This window comes from Buteo buteo, chromosome 12 (assembly GCF_964188355.1).
Source record: "Buteo buteo chromosome 12, bButBut1.hap1.1, whole genome shotgun sequence".
Taxonomy (NCBI): Eukaryota; Metazoa; Chordata; class Aves; order Accipitriformes; family Accipitridae; genus Buteo; species Buteo buteo.
This window is the reverse complement of record NC_134182.1, coordinates 22,749,097-22,762,247: the sequence shown is the minus strand read 5'-3', so window position 1 is coordinate 22,762,247 and position 13,151 is coordinate 22,749,097. Positions and strand designations below refer to the sequence as shown.

Here is a 13,151-nt window from a genome sequence, read left to right as displayed (position 1 = left end):
TTGAAAGAGAAATAGCAACCAGTCTGGCAGGGTTGCCTCATGCGCCTGTGACAGTGGCACATCTCATTTCCTAAGTGTCTGGCAGGACCAGACTCTGCAGATGCTACTACCTGACACAAAACAAGTTGAGAATAGGCAAATCCCTTCACTGACACAAGTCACCTCCACAGGGAAGCCTTTCTGCCTCTGTTTGTCCCAAGAGAACAACCTTTTCTCATGGAGAGAAGTTAGTCACAAACCCCTCAAGATCGAAGCTATTCCAAAAACAAATCACAAGTTGTGTGCCCTAGAAAGCATCCCTTTAATTAGGCTCTGAGGGAATTTGTGACTGCAAGGAAGCACTCGCCACAGCCTGTTCCACCCACAACAGCCCGAAGTGCTCTGCTCAGAGTGACGTGGCTGCCTGTCACCCCAGGCTGCACACCCAGTCTTGCTCAGATAAGCCAGGAGAGCACGGTTGTAAACAGCAGTGTGCGTGCATTCCTTCCATGCCACAGGATGGTATTTATAGGTCTGAATGCAGGAAGTTTAGGAAGGGGTGAAGGGCAGCCATCTCTATCCATGACCCAGCTCCAAGGGCAGCAGGGCAAGAGCCCAGCTCCACCCTCACTTATTGTACAACTCAGCCAGCAAGCTCAATAAAACATCTTTATTCTGTACATTTATATATAGATGCTTGGGGAACAGGGACAACCCCCAGCATTAGAAAAATTCAAGACAACAAAACAGCAATTATGAAGAGCATGGCACCAAGAACAGTCATGCCACAGATGGCAGGGATGAGGTGAGACTAGCCACCAGCTATTTCAGAGGAGGTCACAGCACCCCATGCCTGCTTTGGGGCAGAAAACACCAGGGCTGCTGTGAACAGCTGGGATACAGCCCCCCCAGGCAGCTTTCTTTGTGACCCACTAGCACCAAAGGGAAGAGCCTGCTGGCAGCTGGGGCCTTTCCTTGCAGGCATGGGTGAAAGACCATATCACTGTAACACCAGAGCACTGCCAGGATGGGAAGAAAGAGGGATTCTGCTTGAGCAGAGACCCTGAGCCAGCAACTCCTGTCACACTGCTGGGCTGATGGGGAAGAAGCAGAGTTTTCACCTGGGTCAGTGCTCCCCCCAAGGGACAGGTCACTCCCATCACTACTGAGCTGCCTCTGAATCCCTCCATGTATACTACCATTCCACCGGCTTCCCCACACCTCAGCATGCTCTTTGCAGGGTGCAGCTGCCACCTCCCCATCTGTTAGAGCCCAGCCCAGTGGAGAGCGCTGCTTTGCGACGTCTACAGATCAGCACGGGCTGCTCAGCCCCACAGGCACTGCCTGTGCCAGCAGCCCAGAAGCAGAACTTGCTCTCAGGATGGTAGAAGGGCTGTTGGGGTTCCAAGTGCCATCACAGGCTCTCGCCATTCCCTTCAGTCAGGGCTGGCAGGCCACCATGCCATGTGACAGGGCTGGCTGAAGGCCTGTTGCTCACAGCTGACACATTTGGTCTAACAGTCAACAAGAAAATCAAAAGCCTATGTACAGCTATACAGCCCCTGCTGCACCCTCCAAGCTATGAGTGGCCCAGAGTAACAGTCACACAGGGGAGCTGCACAACAGCGAGTGGGGGACAAATGTGCTCCACTCTTGTGCACAGAGTCCTTGCTGGCAACACCAACTTTCCTCTGACAACAAACCCCAGTGGCAAGGGAAAGAAAAGAAGTCTTTCTTGAGGAGAAACAGAAATCAAATCACACCACTGTCAAATCACATCTAAACAATAGAAGTCACCTGGTTCTGTGTTAGTAACACAGCCTGTCCTCCTCGCACATTAAGGCAAGCATATGAGGAGTAAGCTGGGCCAGGCCCTGGAATAGCCACACCAGGTAGCCCACTGCAAACCACTGCTGCAGACATGCAGGTGACACCTGCAGCTGAACATCCACAGAAACAACCTGCACACGCCAGCACAGGCCCAGGCCCCACTCTGCTCCACAGAATGGCCTCCTGCCCAGCTGCTGCAAGGAACAGATGCAAATGCCAACTCTGCCTTGCCTTCACGCCATTACATCGGGAAGCTGTGCCACTCGGAGCAGCCACAGCTTCCCGGGAGTTGGAAAGCGGGATGCTGAAGGTGTGTACATGTGAGTGGGGAACAGGACACTTGTCCAACAGTAAGACACTCAGATTGGAGTAATGCAAAACCAACACACAAATGGACACACAGCAGATTAAAGCTAACCAAGATTAAAATGGTTAAAAAGTGTCCTGAATGCGTTTTGAGACGTTCAACGAAGTCCTTGCTGTGGGTAGCAGGGCCTCTTCCATGCCCTGGCCAGAGGGATGTGCTGCAGGATGACTCGAGAGGATTGTTATCAACCTAGTGCTCAGAGAGCAGAAATGGGACCAGATCTTGTGTGAGAGATGGAAAAACATCCCTTCACTGCTAGTCCTCAAGGGTTCTCCTCCTCCCAACCAGTAATTTTCAAACAGTAAACAAAGCCAGAACTTGCCTGCCCAGGTCTGCAGGTGCCTCTGATCTATTCTGAAGGAGGACAGGGTAACGAAAGCTGCAGGCAATGTGGAGAACATGCTTAACTTGCCCCATGTACGGCACTGAATGCGAGAAACTCTCCGAGGCTCCATCTCACAGTGCGGAGGAGGGACACCCATGCTAGAATGGGACAGCAGCAGCTCCAGGCATCACTCAGAGAGCCACAGAAGCTTCCATCCTTCTCCCCAGGTGTTGGTGAGTGGAGATCTCTCTGACTTAGTGGTAGTCAGAAGCTCAGCTGTCCAGGCCCCAGGGACTCCTCCAGGCCGTTTTCTTTGGTGATGATCGCTTGGAGGTCAGTGACATGCCCAATGCCTTTGGTGACTCCTTCACGGAAAAGCAGCTTGGCTCCAATCTTCAAGTATTCAGGATGCTTGATGAACTTGAAACAGACGACTGCCTTCTCTCCTGTCCGCAGCTTGTCCTGAAAAGAAAAAGGGGAGTGCTTAGACCCAGCTACTGTACCAATGCATGCAGGAGAGGTGCATGTGGATGCTAAGAAGTTGAAGCAAATGAGCAGGTTGCCTCCCTCAGACTGCATGGCTTGAGCCCTTCCCATTATTGTATGCATAAGGTGAGACAGGAAGACACAGGCTCTGGAGAATGGAGAGTTCACCTCCCTTCACAGTCTTGCTGTAGTCCATCATGCAGCTTGTTTTGTGAGGAGGGAATTCTTTAACATGTTGGGAGGAAAAGCAACCAAATGGGCAGGATAAAGGGATGGAGTGTGCTCCTAGGAAGGCACTCAGCTACTCAAGATACCAGTAGGCCCTAGCTTTACTAGAGGACATGGTGGAATCCCAGCAACCCCACAGGGAGGTCCATCTTCCTCCCCTTCCCTCCCATGCCTACCTTTCCATGGATCTTCTCTACAATAGCAGTCTGTCGCACATTCCCCACGTGCACCGTCACCTGAAAGCCCTTCCGGAAAGTCGTGGCATGGAACAACAGCACGATCTCGGCTTCAAACACTGAGCAGATGGTGGGGTTCATTTCTGGGCTCACCATGACCATGCCCTGCACAACAACCCAAAGCTCAGACCAGTTAGGGCCAGTCCCCTTGCTTCTGAACAGCCACCAAAATCACAAACACATCTCCACTCTCCGATTGGGCTTGCATCCCATTCTCAGCCTTGTAGTCATCCTACTTCATAGCCTGGCCGTCTCCTCCCCTTCCAGCAAGTTGCCTGTAAACATCCCTACTTCATTCCCACCCTACCAATGGGGGATCTCCAGGGAAGCCTCAGTCCTGCTCACTGGACCAGTGATCAACCTGGCAACAGCAGGACTCACCTTGCGCAGCAGGGAGCGGTCAAAGGGTCCGAGGGCCAGCGTGGCTGCCTGCCCAGCCCGCAGTACACGGCAGGCAGAGCGGTTGCGTTGGATACTGCACACTTTCAGCCGGAGGAACTTGCCGTCATCAGTGGGACCGACCACCAGGTTTTCCCCTTCTCGGCAGATCCCACTGCCCAGGGCAGAAGAGCAGGACAGAGTTCATCAGGAGAGAAGAAAGAAATTTCACCCTCCAAGATCAAGCTAAACAAACTCCCCAGGGCCAAGGACGTGAGTGTCCTTGGACTCCTACCCAGGACCAACTAACAGGGATGCAAAGCTGATAGGAACAGGGATTTCCTACAGTAGGAGTGAAAGCCACACTATCACCCCTAAAAGAATACCAGGTACAGACATGGGCCATTCTGTCCCCAGTGCTCTGCCACACTGCCTTGTTTCTGCTGGAGAGACTGCAGTTGACGCCCGTTGGGCGTGGATGCACTGGTAGCCAAACTGTTCTGATCACTCCCGAACACTGAGGGACAGCTGCCTTCTCATGAGGTCGCATGCAGTTAACCACTGCTGGGATCAGAGGACTTGTCCTCTACATTTCCTCTCTCTGCTTAAAGAAGGAAAAAAGCAACACCTTGAGATCATGGCTAACCTCTGCTGCCTCTGGGTCCCAGCATGCCTGCCTTCAGCATGCTACAGGTCACGTTCCTAATCCGGCAACTTTAAAGCAGACTGTCTGCTTGCCACCACATGATCAATAGTCTGCTCATGGCACCTCCCAACACCCTCTAGGGCTTTACCCTCACTTGGTGCAGTCATCTGGCAGCAGACAGAACTGAGCCTTGCACTGCTTCCACTTCTGCAGTGGGTGACTCTAACTTTGTGGGAACTCCAGCAACCATTCACACCCACACTTGTCTGCCTGGCCTCACTTACCTCGACAGAGTTCCTCCCACAACAGTCCCCACCTCTGGCACAGTATAAATTTCATCAACCTGCAGCAAAGCAACAAGAACAAGCTGCTCAGCTGTGAAATAGCACTCCAGAATGAGGCCAAGGAGCCTGAACCTTGTGCAGAGGGAGGTGAGCTCTCTGCTGGTCATCAGACACCATCTCAGAGCTTTCACCAGTTCCACTACCTTCCCATTAGAGGAACCTCTGCCTTTTAAGTGGCAACCAGAGAAACAATCTTATCCCTGAGATGGGCATCCCTGGGTTGGGACAGAGCCCAGCTACCAGGCTTTTTTAAAGGACTGAGTCCTTTCTTTACTTTCACATCTCCCAATAGTCCAGGAGTTCACCACGTCTCTCCCCATGGTGTCCAGATCCCCCAGATTTTGTCATGTCACAGCAATGAGTGCAGTACCAGAACTGGAAACAAACTATCCTTACGCACCTGAAACTCTGTGAGTTGCTGCATTAGTTCTTCCTGCTCTTTACTGTTGGTCAGTGGAGGGAGGATATTAAGGAAGACTTTCAAGAGATCCAGGTTCTCCCCAGAAACACTAGACAGTGTGAAGATTGGGGTGATGCTGTCAGACACAAATAGACAGGAATAAGCAGAAGGCCAGAGCGCAGCTGCAGAAGGTGGCTGGGATTCTGAATCTACCGAGTCCAGCAAGAGGACAGAGACCACAGCGATAAATGGCTAGAGCAGGAGGGCACATGGGCTAGGTACAACTCTGTGATAACCCCTGCCTCAATGGTTGGTCGAGGCACCAATGCCCTGCCAACCCACACTTTTGTTATGGAGGAGTAACTCCAGTGCAGCCTCGGGCACCTTCTACTCTCAGAGCCCAGAAAAAGGCCTGGGAGGTGAAAATGCCTTCTTGGAGAATGCAAAGGTAGGAAACTCAATGAGGAGCCAAGATGTTCAAGATGTGGTCACCTCCCCTGTGGTTGCCCTTCCCCAGCTCCGCACAGCAGCCCAGTCTGAATTGCCTGCTCCCAGCAGAAGAAAGGAAAGGTCCCTTACTTGGGAGACTGTGCAAACTGCTGTGCTGCTGTAACAGCATCGTCATCTGAGTTCACAAGCAGGGGGAGCTTGTTGCAGCCTGGCTGCTTCAGGATTCGCTCCAGCTGCTTCACTGTCCGTTCCACGGTGGCTTTCGAACATAAGTCAACTTTGCTGATGACAATGAAGAAGGGGACCTTGAGGGCCATGGCCAAGCCCAAATGCTCTCGTGTTGTTCCTGCTGCAGGAGACAAGTGAGAGTGTAGGTGAAGTAGCAGTCATCACTGTTGCTTGTTTATGTGACAGCTATGTCTCCTGGCTCTTCCACAGGCCCACTCTAGAGATTTCACCCTAACTGCTTAGTTCACCATGCAACAAAAAGTCAAAATAATTCTTTTAAATGAAACCAAACATCAGTCCAGAAAAATAAAAACCACCAAGAGTTTCTGTGACTGATCTGTTTGCTTCAGAAAGATACAGTAGTTTTCATTCTTGGGCTAGAGTTTGCCAGAAAACAGCCACAAAAATGTCAAGGAAAGATGTGGGAGAACTCCAGCTGCCTTTTTACAAGGCTTCAGGATTCAGTACCCCTAAGAATATGTCAAAGTTTTGGGGTTTTTTTTGTTTTGGTTTGGTTTTTTTTCTGACAAACAGAGCCTCAAATTCCAAACAAAGCCTCTCTGTCCAGGGTACAGTTTAATGCGGTCCACAGCTGGTAAGAGTATCCCAGCTCTGCTCCCCTCCCAGGCACTCATAGGCACTGCCTTACAAGAAATCAGTGGAGGCTTCCAGACTAATACTTTTTTCTGACAACCATTCCCAGCTAACAATGACCCACTTCCCCCATTCTCCATTTCTCTTCACACACTGCTGTCAATCCATGCAGGCAGAGCAACACTCACCAATGCCAGTGTTGGCGCTAACCACCAGCATAGCAAAGTCCGGGCAGTAGCTGGTGAGGCCAAAGATGGTTGTTTTCAGATACTTGTGGTGGCCAGCCAGGTCAATGAAAGTGATCATTTTGGAAGAACTCTCACAGATCTCTTCTGCTGTTCGGGAGTCACTGTAATTTACCACCTGAGGAACATAAGGTCTTGGTGAGAGAAGGAGCCCCAGCAGGCAAGTGAAGAAAACCCAGTTCTTATCTATCCACTTTGACCTCAGAATTAGTGAGGAGAGATCATTCACCATGGGTACAAAAAACGACATCTGTTGCAAATGGACAAGCAGCACTTGGGTTCGGCTAAAGGGACACAGAGCTGTGCCCCCTCTCTTCCCTCATGCCCCACTCATGGTCTTAACAGGAGGGTAGTTCTATTCTACTCCAGCTTTCTGAGTACAGCATCCCACTCTCTCACCTCTCCTTTGCTGTTGAAGCCGAGGATCTCAAAGCTGATGCTTGACGTTCTTCCTGACTGGATTTCATGGAGGTGCCGGAAGAGGTTGAGGCGTGCTCTGCCCCGCCCGTTGTCCAGCTCTCCTTGCGTTAGGACACCCAACAGGGTTGACTTCCCTGAGTCCACGTTCCCCAGCACAGCTACTCGCAGGTCTAAGAACTACAGGAAGAAGAACAGAGAAATTATGAAATTTAACCACTGCTGTGCTGGGTGTGCACTGAACACTACATGGCAGTGGAGACGTGCCTCAGAGAGCTTCCCTCCATGATGGATACTCTGCGGTGTAATCTTGCTCAGATTCTGCTCTTGCTTCCAGCAAACCACTGTCTAGGAGTTGCGACACACTCTCTAGAATTGTGATGAGACACATCAGGCTTTGATATAACAAAAAGGATCATTTGCTCCAGCAGAAACTCTAAATCCCTCCTTGTTTGCACACTGGCCTGCATCAGAACTGTTGCCATAGAAGTGAAATAATTTCTCACTTCTGATCCAGGCAATCTCCTCTACTGCTATCTGCCTCAACCACAATCTTGGAGATGAAAAGCATTATCATCAAGCCTCCCTCCGGCAGCTCTTTAAAGCATCTGCTATGGGCCAATCTATGACAAAGTGCCTTTAGGGTTTGGGCTCCCATCCCAAAAGAGAGCTGCTTGTATGAAGCCTCTAAGTCTCCAGCAGGAGAGGATGGCCAAGTTGCAGGTCCCTACCTGCTGGTTGTCAGGCACCTTTCGGACAAGCACCTCCGTTATCTTCCTTGGAACATCACTGTCGTAATCGACCTCCCTCTCCCGCAGCACCGTAATGTCAGCCCCAACCCTGCCATAAACATGAAAAGGAAGAGTGAGATACACTTGTACTCGGCAGCTCTTGCACCTCTAGAATCACAGCTGGCAAAGTGAATGGGATGAAAGCTGGGCATAGCAGGGAAGGGAGCCTCAAGCTTCCAGCCAAAAGCCCTATAACTGCCTTTGTATTTCCAGAGCCTCATGATGAGGGAATTTCAGTCATACAGGGTCTTTGTAGAATGGAGCCACCAGCTCCTCAGGGGACTCCTGGGGCCGAGCCTCTCTACTGGAGGCTGTTTAGGCCTGCGGGTCCTGCAGATGAAAGGGAACACGTACTTCTCTGCCATACGGCGCAGTGTCTTGAGCGAGGCACGCATCTCCTCCTCTGAGAGGCCCACAAGCAGCCCATTGTCCTCCACGCCGATCTGATAGACAGCCTCACCGCGGCCTTCCTGTAGTCGCCACTTCATCTGTGTCACCAGGTGCTCAAAGCGATATTGCGAGGGATTCACTAGCTTTAGCTGTTTAACAGAGGGGCTAGTTATAGTCACAGCCTGGATGCAGAGGGAATCCCATTGCCTAAGCCAGCAACTCCCTAACCCAACACCATGAAGCAATGTCGCCAACTCTGACCCACCTCTAGAAAACACAGCCCATATTAGTGTCTGCATAGAAGCCATAGGACAGGTGAGAAAGGGTTTCACAAAGGTGCATACATATGGTAGAAGAACTTTCCTGCATCTTGCCAAAGGGATCTGTACCCTGCCTGCTGTGGGGGTAAAGACAACACTGTGAGACCTATTTCTGACACAGGAACCAAGTAAGTGCAAATGGCAGAACAGCCACAAGAAAGTGACAAATTATTATCAGGGACGCCTGCAACTCTGTCTCAAAAGGAAGATTTCAGGAAAAACACAGTGGGTCTTATCTCCTAAAACAGATTCCTAAAAATGAGTACTGAGATCAAATTCTTCCAGCTCCACATACTGGGTATTGCTAGGCACAGAAGATGACTGATAGTTCCTTAGTACAGTGTCTACTTTTCTGTCCCTTCCTTGGACATGGTCCCCATATGCTGTCTTTGGTGAATTTACTGCAAAATAACCCTCTGGGAGGAAGACCTCCTTCTGCAACCTCAAAAGGCTCACCTTGTACTCGATGTTCCCATCTTCTGCCTGGTCAGAGAATAAAACAAGACAGAAAGGTTAGATGCTGTGCCAGCAGGGACTTCTATAGGCACCAGCTGCCCAGATACTCTGCAGCTTGTGCTGATGGCTTCAGAGAGAGGGAAAGTGGCAGAAATATGCTGTGTTAGGTCACAGCCTCTTTTGCCATTCATTCCTACACAACTGGAACTTACTTTAGGTTTGTTTCTGCTGTTAGCATCCCACATGATGAAAACCAGAGGACAAAACTAGAGAGGGACACAGGGGATAATACTGTTTTGGGGGGATTTTTTTTAACTGCCAGTAAAGAATAGGTCCAGTCTAACAGTCACAGAGAGAGAGTTCCAGTTTCAAAAAGGCACAGGCCAGCAGATGATTAAAAGTCTCCCCTCTCACCCATCCATGACCCACAATGCCACCCACAGCACCTCACTCCCACCCTATCCACCAGCTTCCATCCACTGAATGTGCACAGAAACGGGATGGAGAACAAAAGTCGCTGTCTCCTCTCCTGCACACTGATACCCTCCCTCCCTCAGTTAGTTTTTCATTGACTCCACGACTTCCATATCCTTGCATATCTTCTCTCTGCAAGAGAGAAGGACTACAGACATAAAGCAGCAAGCTATTGGCTTCTTTGCAGTAAAGCAGGCTGGTCACTGGCCTGGCAGTTCTGGAGAACCAGAGCTGATTGGGACTGTCTGTACACAACCTGCTCAGAAGAACTTTTCCAGGAAGGGCAGGAGCCTGACTGGGTTGTCACAGAAAGGCCCGGGTACTCATCAAGCTCACTGCAAACACAACAGGCTCCAGCTTTCCAAAGAGAACATATAGCCAATATTGAAGTAATTTTTCCACTGATTTGGTCTAAGGACCACTGAGAAAGGGCTGGAGCCTGCAGGAAGCCAAGTACTCTGGCAGACTAAATGGGGCTGCCAACACTAAGGAACTCCTTTTCTCTGGACACTTATTTGCATGTCAGGAGAGGCAATAGCCCTCTCCTTGCCTTCTAGCTCAGCTCCTAAACGCAGCAGTGCTTATGGTGGCAAAAGGCCAACAGAAGGAAGTTCTGAATTGTCAGCTCAGCTCTTGGGCAGCAGAGCTATGCAGTGAGAAAAGGGTACTTGCAGAAGGTTTTCCTCTCTTACCATCTATCAACTTTCCAGCTCCAAGAAAAACTCATTCACATACTGCGCTGTCACCTAAATAAGGAGGTGGGTCTCTTTCAAGGCAGCTGAGACTAGAAAAGCAACAAGCCTAGACTTGCTGGGCCACATACTGCACAGGGTAGCCAGGGACAGGAAGCTGTGCTGAAACCACAGGGGGCTGTCCAGCCTTCAGCTAAAAGGAACAAAAACTAAACTGCAGCTGCAGGGGACAATCCTGCCTGTGGAGAAGATCTAACAGTAGCAAAGCGCTGTTTTCCCTTCTTGCCAAGAGTCACAGCCCTGCGTTGTGGAGGAATTGCTCCCTCCCAGCGCAGGCTCTTACATATTTTACAGAAAGCTCAGCGAGTGAGGCCAAACAATCGACTCCAGGGCAATATAATGCTCCCCACAGTGGCAGTCCTATTAGTGCGGTGCCAACTGCCAGAACTAACCAACACACCCACTTACTACCAATGCCATTTTTTCCTGCTGCAAGAGCCAAGTGCCTCATATTCTGTCAGTACTGTCTGCATCTCCACATAAGACAGTTGCCGAATTAGCTGGGAAGGGAGTCACTAGGACCTGCTGAGCAATGCCTATGAGTTTGGCAGCTGGAAAGGGACCTAGATGCACCAGACGGGCTCTGGGAGGGATGTGAACATGGTGCTCAGGACTACAAGTTGAGCAAAGCTTTATTTCCAAAGCTATTTAGCTCCCAGACGGTAAAGCACCCACAGACGGACATCACGCAGTGAGATACTACCAATGGACAGGGTTTGGTGGACCACGCAGGGAGCTCGCTGGCACTGGGGGCACAAGCACTGTGTGCTGCCACGTCAAACCCCGGAGAAGAGACCGGGGCAGGAGGGCAGACAGCTCTCGGGGCCGGGCCTGCAGGACCGCCCGCAAGGCTGCTAGCCCAACCCCGGCACGACCCTGCACCAACACCGCCGGGACCCTCGGCCGAACCTCTCCAGGAACTGCCTCCAGCCTGACCCACGACCAAACGTGCCAGGGTCCGGGGCTGCCGCGGGGCGGCAAGCCCGCGTCGCACGGAGCCGCTCGGGGGGACGCCATCCCGCCGCCCCCTTCAGCCCCCGGGGCCCTGCCCGGCCCTGACAGGAGCGGCGCGGGCCCCCGCGGCGCCAGGCCCCGGGCCGGGGGACGCCTCCTCCGCGGCTGACGGGACGCTGCGGCCGCTGGCCCGGCCGGCGGAACTCACCTCGGGCGGCAGGTACGGCGGGTTGTTGGCCTTCCCCCCCCGGCTCCGCCCGTTCTTCTTCTTCGCCTTCGAGCCGCCGCCGCCGCCGCCGGGCGCGGTTCCCCCGCGCCCGCGCAACGGCCCGCCCGCCCCGCCGCCCGCCGGCCGACAGCAGCCCCCGAACAGCTCCGACACCCGTGAGTCCATGGCGGCCGGCGCGGCCCCGCCGCCCCGGTGCGGCGCCCGCTCCCCTCCCGGGTTCCCCCCGCCCGGGCTCCCCGCCCCAGCCCCGCCGCCCCGGCCCCGGCGTCAGCAACCGCCGCGCGGCGCCACGGGAAACTGAGTCCCGCCCGCCTACGGCTCCCGGCGCGCCCCCGCCCCCCAGAACTACAACTCCCGGCACGCCCCGCGGCGCATCCCGCTCGCTCCTTTATGGGCTCCCTCCGCGGGGGCAGACGGGAGTTGGAGTCCGAGGGAGGGAGCGCCGCCTGCCGGCCGCGGCGCACAACGAGCGGGGTGCCGCCGCTCCCCCGATCCTGCCCTCCGGGATGTGCCGGTGCCCGCGGGTTTCCCCTTTGGCAGTTCACAGGCTTTGCGGCGGCGCAGAGCCCCGAATCCCCTGCTCAGTGACAGCGAACCGTCACCACCCGTTCTGACCGGCGTCGGGGAGCTGGAACTTTTTTGAAGGCGTTTGGCATTTGGCGTTTGGCGTAACTCCACACCGGCAGCAGTCCCGTACAGAGCTATCCCACGGGACGCCTTAAGCTCCTGCCGAGGAGGCGCGGGGGGGGGTGGGGGGGAGGACACACACGACAGCAGAAGACCCTCCTGCCGCGCGCCGCATCCGCTCACCGAGTGTTCCGCCAGCCTCCGATACCACCGCCACCGAGCCTCGATTTTCTTCGCCGCATCCCCTGGGGAGGCCGACGCTTGACTACTGTAAAACTTTCACACTCTTTGGCGCTTTTAACAGACAGCCAAGGTTTCTGTAAAGTAACCTCACCCGCCGTCAACGCCGGGGAGCGGCTCCTCCCGCCACCCACCGGCAGCGACCGCCCTCCCCTCGCCGTGTTTTGGAGGCAGCACCCAATGAGGCTGCGGCCACGTTGTTTCCAAACACGGCAGCTCCCACTCGCTGCACGCTCCCCGCCTCCGCCTCCCAGCTGCGGGAGGAGGAGAGCCCGCCGCGGGGAAGGGAGTTCCTCTACAAGGGACGGGAGCCAACAGGGCTGCCAGTGGGAGGCGGAGGGAGTTCAGCAGTTCGGAGGCGGCCGGCCGGGCTTTGCTCCTCCTCACTGCCGCGCACCTTGCAGATGTGCTCCGGGTGGGCCCCAGCACAGAACGGAAAACCGCAGTTGACCTGTTTTTCCGGAGCCCCCATAGCATCTCTGCAAGGAGGCAGCCGCAGCTTGACAGCGCCCCTGGCCGGGCTGGGGCACCCGGGCCTGCCGCGGCCGCCGCGGTACCTCCCTCAGCGCGGCGGTCGTTAGCCCCACCGAGCATCCCGGCAGCGGCCCCTGCACTTGGTCCCCGCGCGGCTGCCAAGCCCAGGGCAGGAGAAGCAGGCCTGCCTGGCCAGCCCGCCCCGCGCCCCAGGGCTGGACTGGGCTGCTCACGGGTCCTCCTCCTGCTGGGCCGGGGCGAGCCGCTGGCCGGAATCCCCGCTCCCCCTCA

The 13,151-nt window shown here is 54.1% G+C and overlaps 1 protein-coding gene across 6 annotated transcripts; it reads right to left on the bottom strand.

Moving 5' to 3' along the window:
- Window positions 1-635: 635 nt before the first annotated feature.
- GTPBP2 (GTP binding protein 2) lies at window positions 636-13,094 on the bottom strand. Of its 6 annotated transcripts, none has more exons than XM_075043005.1 (12): window positions 12,330-13,093; window positions 9,111-9,137; window positions 8,299-8,483; window positions 7,885-7,993; window positions 7,136-7,333; window positions 6,680-6,854; window positions 5,799-6,018; window positions 5,220-5,355; window positions 4,760-4,818; window positions 3,833-4,004; window positions 3,392-3,556; window positions 636-2,963 (listed from the first exon to the last, which is right to left on the bottom strand). In XM_075043005.1, exons 3-12 carry the CDS (start codon window positions 8,430-8,432, stop codon window positions 2,766-2,768), a joined length of 1,566 nt encoding a protein of 521 aa, XP_074899106.1. In that variant the 5' UTR covers window positions 8,433-8,483; window positions 9,111-9,137; window positions 12,330-13,093; the 3' UTR covers window positions 636-2,765. The 6 variants fall into 6 exon arrangements, with proteins under 6 accessions (XP_074899106.1, XP_074899103.1, XP_074899110.1 ...); XM_075043002.1 differs by lacking the exon at window positions 12,330-13,093 and adding an exon at window positions 11,499-11,715; XM_075043009.1 differs by lacking the exon at window positions 9,111-9,137 and having other exon boundaries at window positions 12,330-13,094.
- Between the last annotated feature and the right edge of the window lie 57 nt (window positions 13,095-13,151).

Excerpts from the sequence above, each read along its gene's own strand:
- GTPBP2 (XM_075043002.1), bottom strand. The coding sequence starts at position 11,684 with ATGGACTCACGGGTGTCGGAGCTGTTCGGGGGCTGCTGTCGGCCGGCG. Across the intron at positions 9,138-11,498 it reads CGCCGTACCTGCCGCCCGAG|GCAGAAGATGGGAACATCGA; the intron begins GTGAGTTCCGCC and ends TTCTCTGACCAG. Across the intron at positions 4,819-5,219 it reads AGCAACTCACAGAGTTTCAG|GTTGATGAAATTTATACTGT; the intron begins GTGCGTAAGGAT and ends GCTTTGCTGCAG.